Consider the following 22034-nt stretch of genomic DNA (forward strand, 5'->3'; position numbering starts at 1 on the left):
GAACGAGTAACGTTCCACTTTGTGTCTGAAACAAATACAGTTTAGCCACACGCACTCCCACTCATTTATTTCATAGATTATCACAAGACTCAAGTTAAAATATTGTACAGAATAGAGACACGAAACGTAATTAAGAAACGGTTTCCACTTTTAGTTTTGGACGTTGGCGCCGGCCGTGGTGGCCGAGCGGTTCTAGCGCTTCAGGGCGGAACCGCGCGACTGCTCCAGTCGCAGGTTCGAATCCTGCCTCGGGCATGGATGTGATGTGATGTCCTTAGGCTGGTTAGGTTTAAGTAGTTCTAAGTTATAGGGGACTGATGACCTCAGATGTTAAGTCCCATAGTGCTCAGAGCCATTTGAACCTTAATAACGCTAAGGCCGACTGCCTTTTTATGCTTAGTCTACTGAACTAATGTTCAGGCTGATCTCCAACTTCAGCCCCCGCCTGCTTTAACTCATAAAACTCCTGTAACGTGCGCCTTTACTTTCAGAAATATCGCGCCAAATGAAACAACTGAGGGAGTACTGCGTTTTGCTCGCGCGTGTCGAACGTCAGGAAGGGACTGCTGTGGGTGCGGTACCAGGAATGTTGGGACAAGTGCCCTATGACGTCAGCCTAGCACTAAAACGACGCGCACAAATTCGTGACGTAGCATGCGGATAGCCTGGCCACTGTGCAAGCCACACAGACGCCTGTCTCCAGTTTTGTCAAGTTCCGTTGCCAACCCAGTAAAACGATAGCATTGGATACTGTGTGAAGATGGTACAATTTTTAGCACTGTGGGCTTCTCGTAACTAAGCAGAATGACAATTTACGGTTAAGCCATTCACTAGTTGGGTAGGATTTACATAAATGAGTAAAGATATCGGACGATTTCACTATGTACAATCACAGTCATAAATTTCGTCCTTCTGTTAATATCTATTGTTTTGATGGTAGTGAGGTCACTAGAAACGGAATATGACGGTTTTACCCGACCACGACATTACTGTACTGTGGCCGTTATCGGAAACACTCGGTGACGTTAGAATAGACACGTACCGGGTGATCAAAAAATCAGTGTAAATTTGAAAACTGAATAAATCACGGAATAATGTAGATAGGGAGGTACAAATTGACACACATGCTTGGAATGACATGGGGTTTCATTAGAACCAAAAAAATACAAAAATTCAAAAAATGTCCGACAGATGGCGCTTCATCTGATCAGAATAGCAATAATTAGCATAACAAAGTAAGACAAAGCAAAGATGATGTTCTTTACAGGAAATGCTCAATATGTCCACCATCATTCCTCAACAATAGCTGTAGTCGAGGAATAATGTTGTGAACAGCACTGTAAAGCATGTCCGGAGTTATGGTGAGGCATTGGCGTCGGATGTTGTCTTTCAGCATCCCTAGAGATGTCTGTCGATCACGATACACTTGCGACTTCAGGTAACCCCAAAGCCAATAACCGCACGGACTGAGGTCTGGGGACCTGGGAGGCCAAGCATGACGAAAGTGGCGGCTGAGCACACGATCACCACCAAACGACGCGCGCAAGAGATCTTTCACGTGTCTAGCAATATGGGGTGTTTCTAATAAAACAAGCAAGTGTGTCAATTTTTACCCCTCTATCTACATTATTCCGTGGTCTATTAAATTTTCAAATTTATACTGACTTTTTGGTCAACCAGTACAGTGGTGTGACAAAGGAAGACGCACTGCATTTTGAATGATTTCAAGACAGATGTGCATGGACCATAAAGTGATTCAGCGTCTCGCGCTGTCACTACCAGGTGCAATCATACTGTGGTTGACTAATATGAAGTATCATCTTGGAACAAGACCTACACCGTTGCGTTTTACACATGGATGAGTGTCTTCTCATTGTTGAGCTCAATTGGAAGACAATTAGGGGGCTCCGGGTCAATGAGTACAGTGAAGCGTCAGTTCGACTATCTTACAGTAAGAACCTAAATCTTGTGCAAACGAAACTGCACCTCTAGGAGTCGAAGTACGTGGAAGGGAAGCATTAATTAAGAAGTGAGGTAGCGTTGTAGCTTAAGTCTGATGATAATCTGTGCATCGAGAAAGCTGAGGAGGCGACGAAGGAGAAATTTGGGAATGGAATTAGAGATCAGGGAGATTAAATAAAAACTTTGTGGTTTGTCGATGACAATGTAGTTGTGTCGGAGACTTGAAAGGGCAAGGAAGAGATGTTGAACGGAATATATTGTCTTGAGAAGAGGTTACAAAATCAGCATCAATAAAAGTAACACAAGGGTCGTGGAATGAAACCGAATTGAATCAGCCGATGCTGAGAGAATTAGATTAAGAAATCAGAAACTAAAAGCAGTATTTTAAGCAAAGTAAGTAGCTATGGCCAAAATACAGAAAATGAAAACACACAGAGCTGAAAAAGAGAAATTTGTTAGCACCGAATGTAATTTAAATATTAGGCAGTCTTTCGAAAGGAATTTTTCTGGAAGTGAAACGTGGACAATAAGCATTGTAACGCCCCAACGACCACCTTAAAGTCAATTAAGAACGAACATGAAGTAGGGAAAGCTATCTTGGCAGTTACGACATCTTCGCCGATGAGCTAACACGAAAGAGTTTTGTCAACATCTACATTGTACACCACTGAGCATATTTGTTAGGGAAAGAGAAAAAAGAAACATCGTATTTCAGCAATGGACAAATATCCATGTGACAAATGTGAAATTAATATCTCAAAAGTTAAGTCCAAAGTAATGTCATCAGAGATAACTTTCATGTGGAAGAGAGTTGTAAGCGCAACGAAGAAATTCAATGCGCCTACAATGCTCTTCCACAGAAGAAGTTGCTTGTTAGAACTCATCCAGTGCAGACGTACGAGACCAATTCTGATCTGAATTATTTAGACTGCGTATCGTGACGAGTTTGTTTTAGAGTTCAGAAGTCTTTGTTGCGTGACGGGATTCACGGCTTAAGAAACTGATTTTATGAACTGAGACAGGAACAGGTAGACTCATTTAACCGTGCAATACGGGTTACTTGAAATCTAATAACGGATTAGTGAACATTGGACTTGACTTTAAATTAGTTGGACCTTAAGGAGAAGTGAATATTCCATGAAAGAATACACGCAATCAGTCTTGAGTAGGACCCAAGTACACGACATCATGAAGATAAAACAATTACGCTAAAGTGTTGTTGTGGTAATTGTCAAACTATAACTCAATCGGACTGACTTAACTAAACTATTACGTGTGCATGTGGTGCGGGAGTTATAAGTATTTAGCGACAAAATAACAATAAACAGTTCGTTACCAGTTAAATACCCGGTGTGGACTTGTAACGCCGGAAATGCATATCCTCCTATTTCCGTCTATTGTACTATTATTTTTTTTCCTTGTTTTGTTACCTCAAGATATGACATTTCTGTCTCTTTATATATTGTAATTGCTTTACTGTTTGGATATATATATATTTATGCATTTATGTCGATGTATAATTGGTTTGTTTCGTAAATATTATTTGTATTTTTACGCTGGGTCTTGCCTAGGGAAAACTGCTATCGAAAGATTACATCGATAGGTCGTGTGAAGAATCAAAAGTGTGTAGGATCTTTGGTAGTGTTAACTCTGCCGCGTGGAGCGCGGGCAGAACAGTAGAAGTCTGGCGGGGAGTAGCGAGTGGAGCAGGTGTTGTGTGACGCTCCCGCGAGTTGCCGCGCTTTCGGGGTTTGGCAGCATGCAATTGCGCTCGACTCGCGATGATAGTTTCTGACATGGTGTCGCGGACGGGAAGCATTAGCTGGCGCACATCAAGAGCCCGTTTCGCCTGGTGACCGTGTCGAGAAGAAGGCGCGCCAACATCCAGTTTCTGCAATAGCGACGGCCGACAATGAGTGACTGTCGCCACCTCCTCGATCGACGGCTTCAAACCTTCAATCAACCAACAAGGAAGACTAAAAGCACGTAAAGTTTCAGAACTGTATGGCAGACCTCAGCTTTTCAAATTGTTCCATTTGCCTCGCAAAATTACAGCAACTTAGCATGAACCTTTGTTGCTCATTGTCCCAATTTCATTGCCAAGCAGGGTCCCTTCCTTTTCCGAAATGAACCCGAGTGTCGTTGAAATTCAAACGCCAGCATTAAAATAATATTAGATTTCACTGCTTTAATTTCAAAGTTCAGTAGCTGGCTACAATTTTTAGGTTACACGAGCACAAATTTAGAGTGCGAGTTTTGTTAGCATATTTTAGCTTACCTGTGACTGCAGCTCAGCTCGGTACGTACTAAATTTTACTATTGTTAATAGTTCAGAATCATTTAATTCAAGTTCAAAGTTAAATCTCTTGTTTCTAAATTGCGTAGAGTCAAGTTGCTTTTGAAATGATTGTTGAGGTAGTCCAAGACTAACCGTATTTTTCTGGATTTCGATGTGCTTCAGAAAGAAAGCTCACTATTAACTTCAGTCACTAAATTAACTTTCGATTTTCCGGTTTTATTAATTCTTTTGCTAAATGAAGTCAGAGTGTAGCGAAATTTATTACTTCTGACAAACTTTGTTTTCACACTACACGTGTCAACCTTCAGTTGCCACGCTTCTAGTGTTAATTATATGTGTAATAACCTTTCTTTTTCAGTTACTATAGTAATTGTCCTTAGGACTGGCGACCGTGATTTCCCCCAAATCTCAAATATCTAATTACCGCTAGTTAATTGTTAACGTAACGGCCGCACATTTACTTTCTTTATTAACTTTACCCCTTTTCAAAATTAATTTCCACCAGTTTCATTTGCATTTTTCCTTTCATTTAGATGTAACCCTTTCCTCCCTCTTTACCGATAGATTAACTTCGGTGACGATTGCTTTTCCCAAATTTCCATTAGGTACACGCGGTTTAATTTTTCACTGTCATTAAGGTCGATAAGTGAGGGGGGAGGTTACAGACTACATCATTAAACAGTTTGATAAATGACTAAATCAACGACTACTCATGAAAGACTATGTCATTGAAGTGCAAATATTCACGTCATTAGTTGAGAAGTGAACTTTAAAATATTTTCGTATTACGACGCAATCTTACAAAGACTGAATCAGAGTATCTCTGGATCTCGCTGCATACCAGCACAATAATTCCATAGCAACGAGACAACAGCGTAAGAAGAAACTGTTAACTAAAATATTTCCTCGCAATCAGTGGTGTGTGCTATGCAAACGAGAGAAGAATTAATAACTACTGCAAATCAGGGCAATTAACAATACAATATTAATAATAAAAAGCATCAATTATACGAGTTCGCATAAGTGGAAACGCTGAGGACTTCCAATTGAGATACGACGACTACGCGAGGAGCGCCTTTTCGGAAGTTTTTCAGGTTTTTTCTCCCGTTAATCTGCGGGGACTGACGTGATATCGCATCGTGTCTCCACTCTGCCGCGAGAGCTGTGGCAGTAGCAGCTCTACGGCGTCGACTACATCAGCACGCGGTTGGAGTCCAGGGGCACGCGCCACAGTATTTCAGTCAAGAAGAGATCAGAAGCTCTTGAAGTTCTGAATATTAGATGGGTAGATCGAGTACCTAATGAGGTACTGAATGAAACTGTGCAAAAAAGAAATTTATGGCACATGTTTAATAAAAGAAGGAATCAGTTGACAGTGCGGATCCTGATGCATTAAAGAATCGTCAGTTTTTATAACGGAAGGAAATGCAGGGAGGCGGGGTGCTAAAATGCAAGGGCAGCGAAGATCCTTCTACAGTAAGGAGATTCAAATGGGTGTAGCAGTGAGCAATCCTACAGAGATAAAGAGGCTTGCTAGGGTAGAGTAGCCTGGAGACCTACATAAAACCGATCTTTCGTTTGAAAATAACAGCAGCACCATTGAAGTAAAAGAATAGCGAGTGGTCAAATGCTCTCTGATTTACAGCAAGTCCTAGAAGTGAACCGAGAAACTGTAGGATAGCTGTAGCGCAGACTTAAAACTCGTTGGCGAGTAAAGGCATGGGGGCATCAGAGTTGCGAATCAGTTAAAACTCCTTTCAATGAAGAGAGAATCGTGGTGGTCTCGTAGAGCAGTTACACAGAACAGAAACGCGGTTTCAGACCTTTACGGGCAGTTTTACCGAGAAGTTGCCGTCGTAGAGGAATATATATTCATGGGACGTGAAGACGTCACGTTGAGCATAATCATTGCTGCCTTGGCCTGCTATACAGTTATTCAGTAGACTTCCCATTCTGTACCCACTTCAAACTGTATGGACCGAGCAAGCAGCACCCCGGTTGAGAACCTGGAATTGCCTGTGGGAGGTTGCCCATTTAAATACCCATACAGCCATCCAAAATTATATTTTCTCAGTTTTCCTATATCGCTACCGTAATTCCTGCTACGGTTTCTTTGGAAACGACGCGGCCCGTTTCTTTCCCCATCCTTAACCAGTCCGAACCTGCGCTCCGCCTCTAAAGATCGCGTTACTTAAGTGCTCTGAATGTTCTTACGTAGTTTTCAGTTCTGTAAATAAATTATCTAATAATAAAATAAAAATTTCTCCTTTTTCATGCAATTATGAATGAAAAATGACCTATTTTTATCAGTCTTGCATTGAACCATACAAAATGAGCGATTTTCGGGTGCATCTTTTCACTTGCGATGATCAAACTGTGAGTCACACGTACTATCAGTTATTCCTGACGTAATATTTGATTGGAACCTCTCATCAAAGATAAGAGCGTTAAAGCTCTCTGTCGAACTCTAAAAGTCTTATGTGGCTGGAAAGACCTTTGTACTTGTTGTCCTTCTCGAACTTCTCTAGAGCTCTCGGCTTTTCAGCCAAGTCAGTTTTCAGAAATGGCGCGACGTTAGCACGAGTGAGTCCCATTTCCTTCTGGAGGTGTCAAAACAGCCAGATGATGATTCGAGTGACTGCTGATGTTGGTATTGGCGTCGTTGGTATCGGCGTCGTTGGTATCGGCGTCGTTGGTATCGGCGTCGTTGGTATCGGCGTCGTTGGTATCGGCGTCGTTGGTATCGGCGTCGTTGGTATCGGCGTCGTTGGTATCGGCGTCGTTGGTATCGGCGTCGTTGGTATCGGCGTCGTTGGTATCGGCGTCGTTGGTATCGGCGTCGTTGGTATCGGCGTCGTTGGTATCGGCGTCGTTGGTATCGGCGTCGTTGGTATCGGCGTCGTTGGTATTGGCGTCGTTGGTATTGGCGTCGTTGGTATTGGCGTCGTTGGTATTGGCGTCGTTGGTATTGGCGTCGTTGGTATTGGCGTCGTTGGTATTGGCGTCGTTGGTATTGGCGTCGTTGGTATTGGCGTCGTTGGTATTGGCGTCGTTGGTATTGGCGTCGTTGGTATTGGCGTCGTTGGTATTGGCGTCGTTGGTATTGGCGTCGTTGGTATTGGCGTCGTTGGTATTGGCGTCGTTGGTATTGGCGTCGTTGGTATTGGCGTCGTTGGTATTGGCGTCGTTGGTATTGGCGTCGTTGGTATTGGCGTCGTTGGTATTGGCGTCGTTGGTATTGGCGTCGTTGGTATTGGCGTCGTTGGTATTGGCGTCGTTGGTATTGGCGTCGTTGGTATTGGCGTCGTTGGTATTGGCGTCGTTGGTATTGGCGTCGTTGGTATTGGCGTCGTTGGTATTGGCGTCGTTGGTATTGGCGTCGTTGGTATTGGCGTCGTTGGTATTGGCGTCGTTGGTATTGGCGTCGTTGGTATTGGCGTCGTTGGTATTGGCGTCGTTGGTATTGGCGTCGTTGGTATTGGCGTCGTTGGTATTGGCGTCGTTGGTATTGGCGTCGTTGGTATTGGCGTCGTTGGTATTGTTCTCCATGTTAATGCAAACCATATAACTACCACAAACTACATCCGTTTGGTGACCCACCCGGATAGCAGTGTGTGTTAGAGCCTCTTTCTGGATGGGGAGATGAACCGGCTGCGGATTCAGTCCTCCCGGCAAAATGAACGAGGGTCGGTGTTCTGGCCTGCCTGGTTGTGTTGAATACCGGCGTTCACTCACCTTCACATGGCTAAAACTAACCGCTGGTCGTTGGATTATACATATTGCGCCCTCAGTCGGGGGAGGGGAGGGCAAAAGGGGTGCTGGCAGCGAGGGCATCCGGCTAACCTTAAACTAAACATGCCACACCAGTTAATAACCATACCAATCCAGCGCCGATGCGAGACCGAGACACAAGAAGAGGCTACATCAGTCTGATCCTGATTACTGTACTGAAACGTTGGTCTGTCTCTATACCTCTTTTATCCTTCACACTTCTTACTCTTAATCTTACTACCATTACCAAACTGACAATTCCTTGACAGAACGTTTCCCACTAACCGTTCCAGCCTCCCGACAGAGCTTCTCACCACCGAGGGCCTGAAATCGACCCCTGGATACGCCCGTGGAACAACGGCGCCGCGGTTCTACCCCAGCCCGCGGAACCGGACGATAACGCGTACCTGTAACTGCTCTAGCATGTTGGAGTAATAAAGAGTTTAAATGCACACCGTCCGTCTTGCTGCAGCCACCTTCTCAGGTGACTAACTCCTGTACCCCTTGCCAACCATTCGAACCCAAATTGCCCAGGTGGGATAATCATCGCCGTCCTGACCACTTGAAGAACGACTCCTCCACTCTTCCGTAGCGGTCATTGAACACCCCGACTCGCTACATTTTGGCGTCCAGCGTGGGCCGTCCATCTTGCAGTACCGTTACAGAAGGATTGAAGCACTTCCAAAATAACTGACTTTGTGAAGTTTTCTTATGCCACTACGGCTAAAGTGTACCGCTCGTGGCAAAATGGCCCTATCCAAAACCGGCGCCAGGGCAGCTGATCGTGCTCCACGAGTCATAGATGACAGCGGTGACTGACGGCTACGGAGATGTGTACGGGCGAACAGACGTGCGACTCCAGAATGAGATTTTCACTCTGCAGCGTGAAACCTTCCCGCCTCCTCTATACCTCTTTTGTTAATGATAACCTTCCCTTTTACAACAACCTATGTAACCTTCCCTTAGGATTTCTCTCTCTTGCTTAATAATAACAAATGAAATCTTCCCTTTGAAATTGATTCTCTTTCTCAATCTTCGCATACAAATTTAATTGCTGCTTTTAAAAAGTGATTTTCGGATTATTTCGACGAAACATAGAATGTGTCGTCGTCGTGTCCCTCAGTCGTTATCTACAATAAACCAAAACTGTTCCTTAACTTTTTTGCTGTTACTGGATCCCCATCTGATTGCTACATCGAACTGCGACATGAATCTACTTACTCTGGTTTACTATACTCTATTAACTGCTGGTGGACTGTCATAATAAGTGGCTGTATTTATTACTAAAGCTGACGTTAATCTTTAATAGCAAAGCTGACGTTATTCTTTAATTAATTTGACTGACGTTACGTAATTCATAGTTAAACTTTTTCTTGACAACAATAAAATTTTGCAAAATTTTACGTTGATGGTTTTTACGATGGACTATAATCAGTAATGCAATATTGCTGGCAAAAATTAATTATATTCTGAATGAAATGATTTTACAAACGTACCAACGGGACTTACTTTTTACAATAATCTTACAACTAGCATTGCGCAAACATACCTTCACTAGTCTTGAGTTTCTCAAAAAAAGAAAATAAATAAATAAATAAAATAAAAATAAAAAATAAAATAAAAAAGATTCAGTAATATTAGTTCCTCTTATTATAATAGTTAGCTGATGTCTCTGTACATCCGTTTATAATCTCTTGTAAATCATAGGTAGTGGCTGGCAGGCACACCTCTCCTCTGAACCTCTCGCTTCAGACCTGCTACCGACTCGCTTCACTTCTCGCTTACTACTGACTTCCTACGAACGCTTAAGTGCCGTCTCTCGTGCCAACAATGCTTTCTGGTGCAGACAATCCCTGCTACCATTACAAAATGTATCAATGCGCCCTCTTTCCCGCTCTTTTCTTAAAATGTATCCGTACGCTGTTTCTCCCGCCCTTTTTAAAATTATATCAACAATACTTTGGTGCAGACATTCCCTGCTACCACAATTATTTCCAACATGACAAATATTGATTATTCCTACTTAATCCTATTAATAAAATATAAACATCTTTCATAGATTGTGATTTGACAATAAACAATATAAATACACACGTCTTACAAGCAGTGTGTGCGCTGATATGAAACTGCAGATGCAGAACGAAAATCTCATTCTGGAAACATCCCCCAGGCTGTGGCTAAGCCATGTTTCCGCAATATCCTTTCTTTCAGAAGTATTAGTTATGCAAGGTTAGCAGGAGAGCTTCTGTGAAGTTTGGAAGGTAGGAGACGAGGTACTGGCAGAAGTGAAGCTGTGAGGACGTGGCGTGAGTCGTGCTTAGGTAGCTCAGATGGTAGAGCACTTGACCCGGAAAGGCAAAGGTCCCGAGTTCGAGTCTCGGTCCGGTACACAGTTTTAATTGGACAGGAAGTTTCAGACGTGCCACTGTTAATCAGCTGATCGCCCAGATGAACCAACAGCCTATCAACAGTGTCTCCTTAACGGCGTTAATAGCGAACGTTGCTGCATATGGGCCTTCCCATGAGGTGTCTGGTTCCAGCGCCCATGCTGGCCGCTGTTCATCAGCGACAAAGGCTCTTAATTCGCCCGCCAATATCGCAACTGGACTGCCACTGAGTGGCGACAGGTGGCCTTTCCTGACAAATCACATTTTGTGCTACAGCGGACAGATGGCAGTTGGCGTGAAACTTCTGGAAGCAAACAGCCTGCAACCAAGAGGGAGCGTTATAGTCTGGGGAATGTTCTCGTGGCATTCCCTAAATGATTTCGTCAGTCTGAAAGGCACACTGGACCAACACAAATACGCATTTATCCTTGACGACCATGTCCACCCCACATGCAGTTTCGCCTTCCTCAGTGGGACAGTGCAACGTGTCACACAGCCACAGTGTATGTGCGTTGCGTGAAGAGGACCAGGGTGAGTTTGCCTTACTCCCCTGGATTTAAGCCTAATTGACAATCTGTGGGACCATCTCGATGGGTCTGTTCACGACATGGAGACTCAACCGAGAAACTTACTGCAGCTGGCCACGGCACTGGAGTCAGCGTGGCTCCTTAACCATGTCGTCATCTTCCATAACATTACTGATGCTCTTCCAGCACGTCTCACAGCGGTCCGTGATACAGAAAGTGCTTGTCAGGCTTTTGAAAAATTGTCACAATGTGATTGGACAGTGAATTTAAGAGTAGACAGATGTTGTGGGCCTCAGTCAGAAGACTGTTTTGGTGCAACTCTACACATGATTCTATTCTGTACAAGCTTCTTCCTGTCTGCATAATTACTGCAATCCTATCAATTTCAACTGTCTTCCCACACTCTAGTCTGTCTTCCCCTACAATTTTGCCGCCCCCCAAAATTTTAGCCGCCCCCCAAAATTTTAGCCGCCCCCCAAAATTTTAGCCGCCCCCCAAAATTTTAGCCGCCCCCCAAAATTTTAGCCGCCCCCCAAAATTTTAGCCGCCCCCCAAAATTTTAGCCGCCCCCCAAAATTTTAGCCGCCCCCCAAAATTTTAGCCGCCAATTCCTTTCATTGCAAAATTTACGATTCCTTTATACCGCAGGATGTTCTAACAATTGCTCCGTTCTTTCAGTCAAGTTGTGCTACAATTTATTATAGCCACAGTTCGATTCACTACCTCCAATCTGATTTTCAATATTCTTCTGTAGCATCGCATTTCAAAACCCCTGTTCTGTCTTTGAACTCCTTATCGTCCACGCTTCAGTTACGAACAGGCTACACTCAAGACAGATATCTTCATAGTGCCAGATCTACAATTCAATTGCTTGTCAGAGTACACGCTGTACCCCCTGCGCAAGCGTCAGAATCGCATACCAAAACTACAGTAAGTTTCCGGATTCACAGAGGGAAGACGTTAGCAAAAAAATCAAGTTACAAAGATAGAAAGATCAATGTTAAATATTTCATGGACGTCAAGGTCGTTAGAGTCGAAACAGCAGATTAGTTGGGCATGAATAGAAAAAGAAATCCGACTCGTATTCCTTGGAGTATTCACACCAGCGACTGTGTGGTGTTGCGGAAGGCATAAATCAGAATGACGAGGCCGGAACTGAACTCCATTCCACATCTGAATCTATACTCTGCAAAGCAATGAGAAGTGCATAGCAGACTGTAGTTCCTATTCTACGACAAATTAGGGTCTCTTCCTGCTCCATTCATGTATGGGGCAAGGAAGATTGACTTCTAAAACGCCTCAGTGTTCGCTATACTTCGCCTAATCCTGTCTTTAAGATCCCTACAGGAGTGATACGTACGTGACTTAAGTATGTTCGTGGGTTCTTCGCTGAATACTGATCCCTGAAAATTTTTAAGTAGGCCTTATCGGGACAGTTAGCGTCTGTTTTGTAGCCTTTGCCAATTTCAATATTCTAGCATTTCAGTGACTCTTCAATGTGAGTCAAAGTAGTAGTTGTGGATGCGCATCGTGCGCTTGCAGGTGAATCAGCAGCCAAGGTCGCGATAGAATCAATGACGTCAGTGATCTATTGAATGAATGCGTCGAGAGTGGGGTTCTAAAATATTGAATAAGCCGCCGGCTACGCCTGCCCAGAAACGATATTGTGGGGTTGTGTGGTACTTATTGTCGCTGAACTTGATTTATTGGTTTCTTTTTATTACAGAATTTGTCCAATTATAGACCGCTTGGAACCTATTTATCTTCCCAAAACTTCAAGGGTTGGCTGATGGCCTGCCTCTATTTGACATCACCCTCCTAGGTTTTGAATTTCGTTGTTGGACAGGAAATTTTGCAGTACTGTTCAGTAGTCTGAATCTTTCCCTCTTGTATATGGTGTCTTCTGAGACGTTAAGTTTTCTCAAGTTCTTTCTTGTCTTTTCCAGCGATCCCATGGCGTATTTTAATTTCGAAACGAAGTTAAAAACTTCTTTCTCGTTAGCCTATTGTCATTCATTCTGTACATATGACCATAAAATTTTAATCTCCTATTTCTTATTGCGTCTGTGATTGTATCTATTTTTTATAGTAGAAATCCTTGGGTAACAGAAGAAATACTGAATTTAATTGGTGAAAGGAGAAAATATAAAAATGCACTAAATGAAGCAGGTAAAAAGGAATACAAACGTCTCAAAAATGAGATCGACAGGAAGTGCAAAATGGCTAAGCAAGGATGGCTACAGGACAAATGTAAGGGTGTAGAGGCTTATGTCACTAGGGGTAAGATAGATGCTGCTTACAGGAAAATTAGAGAGACCTTTGGAGAAAAGAGCGCCACTTGTATGAATATCAAGAGCTCAGATGGAAACACAGTTCTAAGCAAAGAAGGGAAAGCAGAAAGGTGGAAGGAATATATAGAGGGTCTACACAAGGGCAATGTACTTGCGGACAATATTTTGGAAAATAGACACAAAAAGTAGTAAAGGAGTTCTGCTACTTAGGGAGCAAAATAACTGATGATGGTCGAAGTAGAGAGGATATAAAATGTAGACTGACAATGGCAAGGAAAGCGTTTCTGAAGAAGAGAATTTTGTTAACATCCAGTATTGATTTAAGTGTCAGGAAGTCATTTCTGAGAGTATTCGTATGGAGTGTAGCCATGTATGGAAGTGAAACATGGACGATAAATAGTTTGGACAAGAAGAGAATAGAAGCTTTCGAAATGTGGTGCTACAGAAGAATGCTGAAGATTAGATGGGTAGATCACGTAACTAATGAGGAAGTATTGAATAGGATTGGGGCGAAGAGAAATTTGTGGCACAACTTGACCAGAAGAAGGGATCGGTTGGTAGGACATGTTCTGAGGCATCAAGGGATCACAAATTTAGTATTGGAGGGCAGCGTGGAGGGTAAAAATCGTAGAGGGAGACCAAGAGATGAATACACTAAGCAGATTCAGAAGGATGTAGGTTGCAGTAGGTACTGGGAGATGAAAAAGCTTGCACAGGATAGAGTAGCATGGAGAACTGCATCAAACCAGTCTCAGGACTGAAGACCAGAACAACAACAACTAGTAATGAGATTTTAGCTGCAATTTTGTGAAGTGTTTCCGTCATTATATTTGTAACTGTTTTGTCCTTAGAAATTACTGCAATATCGTCAGCAAAAGCGAGACATTTCACTTTAAATCTTCCTCTTCTTTTTCATAGACGGGTTCCTTCGATATTTTTCTCTTGTAGGTTTTTATCCCATTCTCTCATGACCTTATCTAATGATTGAAGACAATAGGTGAGAGAGCCCATCACCCTGCCGAACACCTGTGTTAATTCTGAAGGGTTCAGAAACTTGTCTTAGAAATTTAATTTTTGTGGTTGTGCCTTTGAGTGTCTGTTCGACTAACTCTGGTGGTTTTGTCGATACCTGCTTCATCCTGTGTTAGGTATACTGTCGGTCTCTCTGCAGAATCGTACGCTTTTTTTATAAATGAACGTAACGATTGTGCTAAGGTTCTGCATTGTTCTTATCCTGAGAACAGTTTCCAAGCTAAACATTTTCTGTGGACACGATCCATTTTCTCTGAAACCTGCTTGGCCCTCTCAAACTGTGTATTCTGTTTGAGCTATCTAATTCAGGAGAGCTTTGGACATAATTTTGTAGGTGACTGGAAGTAGAAATATGCCTCGGTAATTGTTGGTGCCTGTCTTGTCACCCTTCTTACGTAGCAGGTCGACTATAGCTTGTTTCCTGTCGACCGGCATTCTTTTTTTTTTTCTCCCACCAGTCGTTAATAATTCCATAAATGGCTTCAGCTGACCGGTCCCATCCCAGTTTCCACATCTCAGCTAATATACCGTCTTCGCCTGGCGCGCTGTTTTCCTTCTGACCAATGTATTGTTCAGTTTGATGGAGTGATAGTGGTTCTGGAGTGGATTTTCCTTTTGAGGCTGTTTTAAAATTAATCGTTGTTGGTGCCTCCCAGTTTGCTTCTATTATAGTAATGAGTTTTGTGCTTTTTCGTCTTCCTAATCTTTACCTCGTTGTTTCCTTTGTCTTCGTTACTCATTGCAAGGTTACGCGATGGTCTGGTATTTTTCCTACTAGTGTTCTCCCGTAAGAGAGACGAAATGTCTGAAAGCAAGAAGATACCGCTATTCACGTTTTGCAATATCAGGACGAAAAAAAGTAGATTATGCGTAAATGAAACTGTAAATGGTAAAATTTTTAATGAAAATAGTGTCAACAGTGACGAATCCAGAATTATTTAACAAGGAAAATTACTTTCAATGTTATTCGGCGTTTAGAAGGAAACAAGATACAAAGTAAAAAGTCGCTGTTTTTTGCCTTCCAAATATTCTTTGAAGCGTTTATAAGTGCATATTTTCTTAAGTAGATAAACATAGATACTTTTCAATATTTGGACAAGACATCTCCTACTATTTGAATTTTCAAGAGCGTAGTGAATTTACGATAGGAACTTCCTCAAGATGATCCACTATGAAATATGTTTCGCTGAAAAATAAACTCTTATCATTGCTTCTTTCTAGATTATTACATTTCGATTTTTTCTTAGAAAAGAACTGCTCGAACCTCACTTCCTCAGTTCAGGTGAGAAACGGCACAGTAGACATAATATACAATTACAGCGCCAACTCGTAAACGAAAACGACCATTCGTGGTAGACGAGTCAGTACAAGAATCAAACGTCAAGGCGCTGACGTTGACTCGCGTGTCTCGAGTAATCGATTAGAACAAGGAAGTCGATCGTGTAAAGGGGGATTAAGGGCGATTCACATTTGACGCAACGGAATGTCTAAACATCCCAAAACGTATGTCGAATAGCACTACTAATATCGGTTGTAAGTGAAACGAGACGTCAAAGTGAAGATTTCTTGGGAAGGAAGTGGTAAAGCTGACGTCGACGAGAGGAAGGTGAAGTGTTAATGTCAGAAGTTAACCTATTATCGTAGCGCTTACTCGCATAATCCTAGCTGATTTTGTACTTGGTTCTTCTTAGTGTAATTGCTGCTTTGCTTCTTCACACATTGCGAAGGTTCCATAAGGTCTTGGATAGTTGAGGAGTGTTCCACAAGAGGCCAGACACCTGAAAGCGCAAAGTGGCTGAAGTTTTACGAAACGTGGAATAAGAAGCAGCCTATCTTGTTCACAATTAGTAACGGGAGACGTGTCAACAGTGAAAAAGTCAGCTCTACTGAAGGAAGAGAAATCGTTGTTGACGTTTTTTGCCCTTACAAAGGAAAATAAATACATTGAATATAGTAAAATGTCCCCATTTATCGCCTGATAACCTTTGTTCGGTGGATTTTCCCCCCTAGCACATAAATATCGATGCACTGAAACGTTTGAACGGCATTTTTCCTCTTCGGCAGTTTACTATACAAATACTCGGCTTTATAGCTGATGTCGCTGAATTAATCACCGAATTGATAAGCATAACTAATGTCCTAATATTAACAAAAAGATCCAAGAGAACATATGGAATGAACATACGGAATGAGCATATGGGAAAGTTTAAGTACAAACATTAAATCAGATAATTCAGAGGAAGCAGGAGTTTAAGCCTCAACAAACAGACAAAAGTCTAAAAATAAAAGGCCTGCCTTTTGCGCTTCTGAAGCAGCAGGTGGGCTGTATTAAAACTAACCTTACAAAAGGGGACGGGTTTGTCTGAGAAACAATTATCACAGTTTTCCATAGTTTATAAAAATAAAACATATTAAAAATTCAGAAAGCAATTCTAAAATATGATCTATCGTTGCCTGTTATTTGATTAACTCTCTTCTATTATTATAATATTGAGTGTTGAGGCAATTACGATGATAAATGAAAAGGAAATCTTAAATGCGCATGAGAAAAGTTCACATAACGATTGACATATACAAGAATAGAGAAGAAAAGAAATTTGTGCATCACAACGAGTCAAAGGTTCAGAGGTTCATCCCTATCACTGTGATTCAATTATTGTGAATAAGAAGACTATGGTCAATGTTCGACAAAGAAATTTATCTGCATCACCTTGCTCATGAAACTAAGGTAGACTGACGTGACACTCCCGCAGATACCGTGAATATTCATAAACAGAGCAAAATTACTAAGACTCATGAAAACTTCAAGAAGAAAGGTGTAAGCCGTATAGAGCTTTGCAGGATTCTCGAACATATTCTCAGTTCGAATATAATGAATTTCCTTGAGACAGAGACGTTGCTGTCCATGCATCAGCACGGCTTTAGAAAGCATCGCTCCTGCCAAACGCAACTCGCCCTTTTTTCACATGATATCTTGCGAACCATGGATGAAGGGTATCCGACGGATGCCATATTCCTTGACTTCGGAAAGCGTTTGACTCGGTGCCCCACTGCAGACTCCTAACTAAGGTACGAGCATATGGGATTGGTTCCCAAATATGTGAGTGGCTCGAAGACTTCTTAACTAACAGAACCCAGTACGTTGTCCTCGATGCTGAGTGTTCATCGGAGGTGAGGGTATCATCTGAAGTGCCCCAGGGAAGTGTGGTAGGTCCGCTGTTGTTCTCTATCTACATACATGATCTTTTGGATAGGGTGGATAGCAATGTGCGGCTGTTTGCTGATGATGCTGTGGTGTACGGGAAGGTGTCGTCGTTGAGTGACTGTAGGTGGATACAAGATGACTTGGACAGGATTTGTGATTGGTGTAAAGAATGGCAGCTAACTCTAAATATAGATAAATGTAAATTAATGCAGATGAATAGGAAAAAGAATCCTGTAATGTTTGAATACTCCATTAGTAGTGTAGCGCTTGACACAGTCACGTCGATTAAATATTTGGGCGTAACATTGCAGAGCGGTATGAAGTGGGACAAGCATGTAATGGCAGTTGTGGGGAAGGCGGATAGTCGTCTTCGTTTCATTGGAAGAATTTTGGGAAGATGGGGTTCACCTGTAAAGGAGACCGTTTATAAAACACTAATACGACCTATTCTTGAGTATTGCTCGAGCGTTTGGGATCCCTATTAGGTCGGATTGAGAGAGGACATAGAAGCAATTCAGAGGGGGGCTGCTAGATTTGTTACTGGTAGGTCTGATCATCACGCGAGTGTTACGGAAATGCTTCAGGAACTCGGGTGGGAGTCTCTAGAAGAAAGGAGGCGTTCTTTTCGTGAATCGCTACTGAGGAAATTTAGAGAACCAGCATTTGAGGCTGACTGCAGTACAATATTACTGCCACCAACTTACATTTCGCGGAAAGACCACGAAGATAAGATAGATTAGGGCTCGTACAGAGGCATATAGGCAGTCATTTTTCCCTCGTTCTGTTTGGGAGTGGAACAGGGAGAGAAGATGCTAGTTGTGGTACGAGGTACCCTCCGCCACGCACCGTATGGTGGATTGCGGAGTATGTAACTCGTAGATGTAGACACAAATAGCAATAAATTATCACGTGGAGTTACGAATAAAACTTAGTCAAGATGGTACTGAAATTACACACGGTGAAATCAAAACCAGGGTGGTACAAAAAAGCTACAAAAACTGAAAATTGAAATGAATAGTAGAAGAAATAAAACACATGTTACGGCGTAAAGTCAAGCGCCGTCACGCCAGTCGGGAACAATAGAGAAGATGCAGCTGTGAGAAGACGCCAGCCAATCGCACACTGACCGAACCCTCTCCAGGACGACGACGCGAAGCAGCTGGGTGAGGAGGACTCAAGCGGCGCAACCGACTGGCGACGCCCCAGTTCAATAGCAGCTTAAAGACTGACGACTTGGATAGATGCGTCAACGCTCGTTACATCACTTGTACACTCTATTTAACACAGGCTTCCGAATTGTTACAGGGAAGTGATTGCTCATTTTGTCTATCGCCTTTTGCTGGCGACGAATCTGTGTCATTTTCAAAGTTAAGTGTTGTCATTTACTGTTTTGTAATAAAGCTCATTGTTTGAATTGTTTCTCTGGCGAACCGAGTGTTGTCTAGCGAACTGAGTACGTAGGATTCATAGACTCCACATATTTGATGACGGGCATAAAGACATAACATACACACTAGAAAAGTTCGCATATACCTTCCAGTTAAAAGAGGAGTCAGACAACTGAATTTTAAACTTGTGCTGGAGTAATGAACTTCCGACACCACGTGTTCGGCTTGTACAAAGAGCGGACCGGGAAAACTTGCTATATACAGAAAAATATAGTCTTGATTATGCTCTGAAAAATATAATTCGACTACCGAACTTGAAATATGGAATAACTATACACCACCACACAGTAACACACCAGCGCCAAGTCGCTCTTACGACTCACCAGAGGTCGAGTCCCGAGTGCTGAGCACTCTCTCCCTGCAACGAACTTCCCCAAGGCACCAAGAAGAGGCCAGAGGCGTCCTTTCCGCCACCAGCTTAACTACCGTCGAATGACCACGAAACTGTACAAATCTCTCTGCCTTGACTGAGAAAGCTACGTTGGCAACACTGTTGCTACCACAGCTGACAACCAGATGCTGCACTCCTACTATAAAAAAGACAAAATCAACGTTCTCACTCACTCTACAGATGATGGAGAAAAACATACGGGAGCAAAAAATGTAGGTAATGTACACAGGCTTAGGTGCTTACTGGAAAAATTGATACTTTATAAAGTAGTTGTGTACCACTCAATGGGTGCCGGCCGCAGTGGCCGAGCGGTCGTAACAGCTTCAGCCTGGAACCAAGGGGCTGCTGCTGTCGCAGGTTCGAATCCTGCCTCGGGCATGGATGTTTGTGATGTCCTTAGGTTAGTTAGGTTTAACTAGTTCTAAGTTCTAGGAGACTAATGACCTCAAAGGTTGAGTACCATAGTGCTCAGTGCCATTTGAACCATTTTTCGTTCCATTAATACACTGTTAATTCCGTTCTGTTGATGTCGGTGTCTTCCGTTTCTTTCTGTTCAGTTGACGCAAGTACGTTCCATTGCTTTCCATTCTATTGACGCCCAGTTTCTTCCATTTCCTTTCTGGTGACGCCCAGTTTCTTCCATTTCCTTTCTGGTGACGCCCAGTTTCTTCCATTTCCTTTCTGGTGACGCCCAGTTTCTTCCATTTCCTTTCTGGTGACGCCCAGTTTCTTCCATTTCCTTTCTGGTGACGCCCAGTTTCTTCCATTTCCTTTCTGGTGACGCCCAGTTTCTTCCATTTCCTTTCTGGTGACGCCCAGTTTCTTCCATTTCCTTTCTGGTGACGCCCAGTTTCTTCCATTTCCTTTCTGGTGACGCCCAGTTTCCTCCATTTCCTTTCTGGTGACGCCCAGTTTCCTCCATTTCCTTTCTGGTGACGCCCAGTTTCCTCCATTTCCTTTCTGGTGACGCCCAGTTTCCTCCATTTCCTTTCTGGTGACGCCCAGTTTCCTCCATTTCCTTTCTGGTGACGCCCAGTTTCTTCCCACTCTTTTGGCGCCCAGTTTCTTCCCACTCTTTTGGCGCCCAGTTTCTTCCCACTCTTTTGGCGCCCAGTTTCTTCCCACTCTTTTGGCGCCCAGTTTCTTCCCACTCTTTTGGCGCCCAGTTTCTTCCCACTCTTTTGGCGCCCAGTTTCTTCCCACTCTTTTGGCGCCCAGTTTCTTCCCACTCTTTTGGCGCCCAGTTTCTTCCCACTCTTTTGGCGCCCAGTTTCTTCCCACTCTTTTGGCGCCCAGTTTCTTCCCACTCTTTTGGCGCCCAGTTTCTTCCCACTCTTTTGGCGCCCAGTTTCTTCCCACTCTTTTGGCGCCCAGTTTCTTCCCACTCTTTTGGCGCCCAGTTTCTTCCCACTCTTTTGGCGCCCAGTTTCTTCCCACTCTTTTGGCGCCCAGTTTCTTCCCACTCTTTTGGCGCCCAGTTTCTTCCCACTCTTTTGGCGCCCAGTTTCTTCCCACTCTTTTGGCGCCCAGTTTCTTCCCACTCTTTTGGCGCCCAGTTTCTTCCCACTCTTTTGGCGCCCAGTTTCTTCCCACTCTTTTGGCGCCCAGTTTCTTCCCACTCTTTTGGCGCCCAGTTTCTTCCCACTCTTTTGGCGCCCAGTTTCTTCCCACTCTTTTGGCGCCCAGTTTCTTCCCACTCTTTTGGCGCCCAGTTTCTTCCCACTCTTTTGGCGCCCAGTTTCTTCCCACTCTTTTGGCGCCCAGTTTCTTCCCACTCTTTTGGCGCCCAGTTTCTTCCCACTCTTTTGGCGCCCAGTTTCTTCCCACTCTTTTGGCGCCCAGTTTCTTCCCACTCTTTTGGCGCCCAGTTTCTTCCCACTCTTTTGGCGCCCAGTTTCTTCCCACTCTTTTGGCGCCCAGTTTCTTCCCACTCTTTTGGCGCCCAGTTTCTTCGGTTCTTTTCCATTCTGTTGATGACAGTGTCTTCCTTTGCGTTCCATTGACGTTCCGTCGACGCCCAGTGTCTTCCGTTGGTTTTTACGCCCAGTGTGAGCCGGCCTTCACGCCTCAGCGTCGCCTGCGCCTGCTGACCAGTGGGCTGACCCGTGGCGCTCGCTAAAGGCCAGCGGAGCCCAGCCCAGGCGGGCCAGGCGGCGGTTTACGGCGGGCGGCGTTTATGCGGCCGTAAATCTCTGCGCCGCCTTTGCGCGAGCCGCCGCCAGCCGGACGCAGCCCACGCTGGGGTCGCCAGGGCCGACACAGCTGCGACCGGTCAGCCCGAGCGCCAAAAACCCGCACTGGGCAACTACCACCGTGGTGTCAAGAAATAATCATTCCATTTACTAATACACCACCGGACACCTATTAGCGGGCATTAATATGGGATGCGCCCACCCTTCGCTTTTATTATGGCTTCAACTCTCTAGGGGACACTTTCAATAAGGTATCTGACCGTGTGTGGAGGAATGGCATCGAGTTGTCATCAAGAGCTGAAATTAGACAAAGTAATGATGTTGGACGCTGGCATCTGGAGCGAACTAGACGTTCTAACTCATCCCAAAGGTGTTTGACTGGGTTCAGATCGGTACTCTGGCCAGGCCAGTCCAGGGATGTTGTTGTCCACTGACCATTGTCACGCATACCCTGTGTTCTCACAGGGCGAATTGCCATGCCAATACTACCAATAATCATCCCCAAACTGTTGCTTAGATGTTTGCAGTA

General features: G+C 43.7%; 1 protein-coding gene across 1 annotated transcript; it reads right to left on the minus strand.

Moving 5' to 3' along the window:
• Nucleotides 1-409: 409 nt before the first annotated feature.
• Nucleotides 410-7810, minus strand: LOC126485067 (probable serine/threonine-protein kinase clkA). Its single transcript, XM_050108669.1, has 2 exons — nt 6878-7810; nt 410-466 (listed from the first exon to the last, which is right to left on the minus strand). The coding sequence occupies exons 1-2, from the start codon at nt 7808-7810 to the stop codon at nt 410-412; spliced, it is 990 nt and encodes a 329-aa protein (XP_049964626.1).
• Nucleotides 7811-22034: the final 14224 nt, after the last annotated feature.

This window comes from Schistocerca serialis, chromosome 6 (assembly GCF_023864345.2).
Source record: "Schistocerca serialis cubense isolate TAMUIC-IGC-003099 chromosome 6, iqSchSeri2.2, whole genome shotgun sequence".
Taxonomy (NCBI): domain Eukaryota; kingdom Metazoa; phylum Arthropoda; class Insecta; order Orthoptera; family Acrididae; genus Schistocerca; species Schistocerca serialis.

What these genes read in the sequence shown, in the direction of transcription:
- LOC126485067 (XM_050108669.1), bottom strand. Translation starts at nt 7,810, where the DNA reads ATGGAGAACAATACCAACGACGCCAATACCAACGACGCCAATACCAAC. An exon ending in ACTCGAATCATCATCTGGCT is followed by an intron (nt 467 to 6,877) that starts GTTTTGACACCT and finishes CGCACGTTACAG; the next exon opens with GAGTTTTATGAGTTAAAGCA.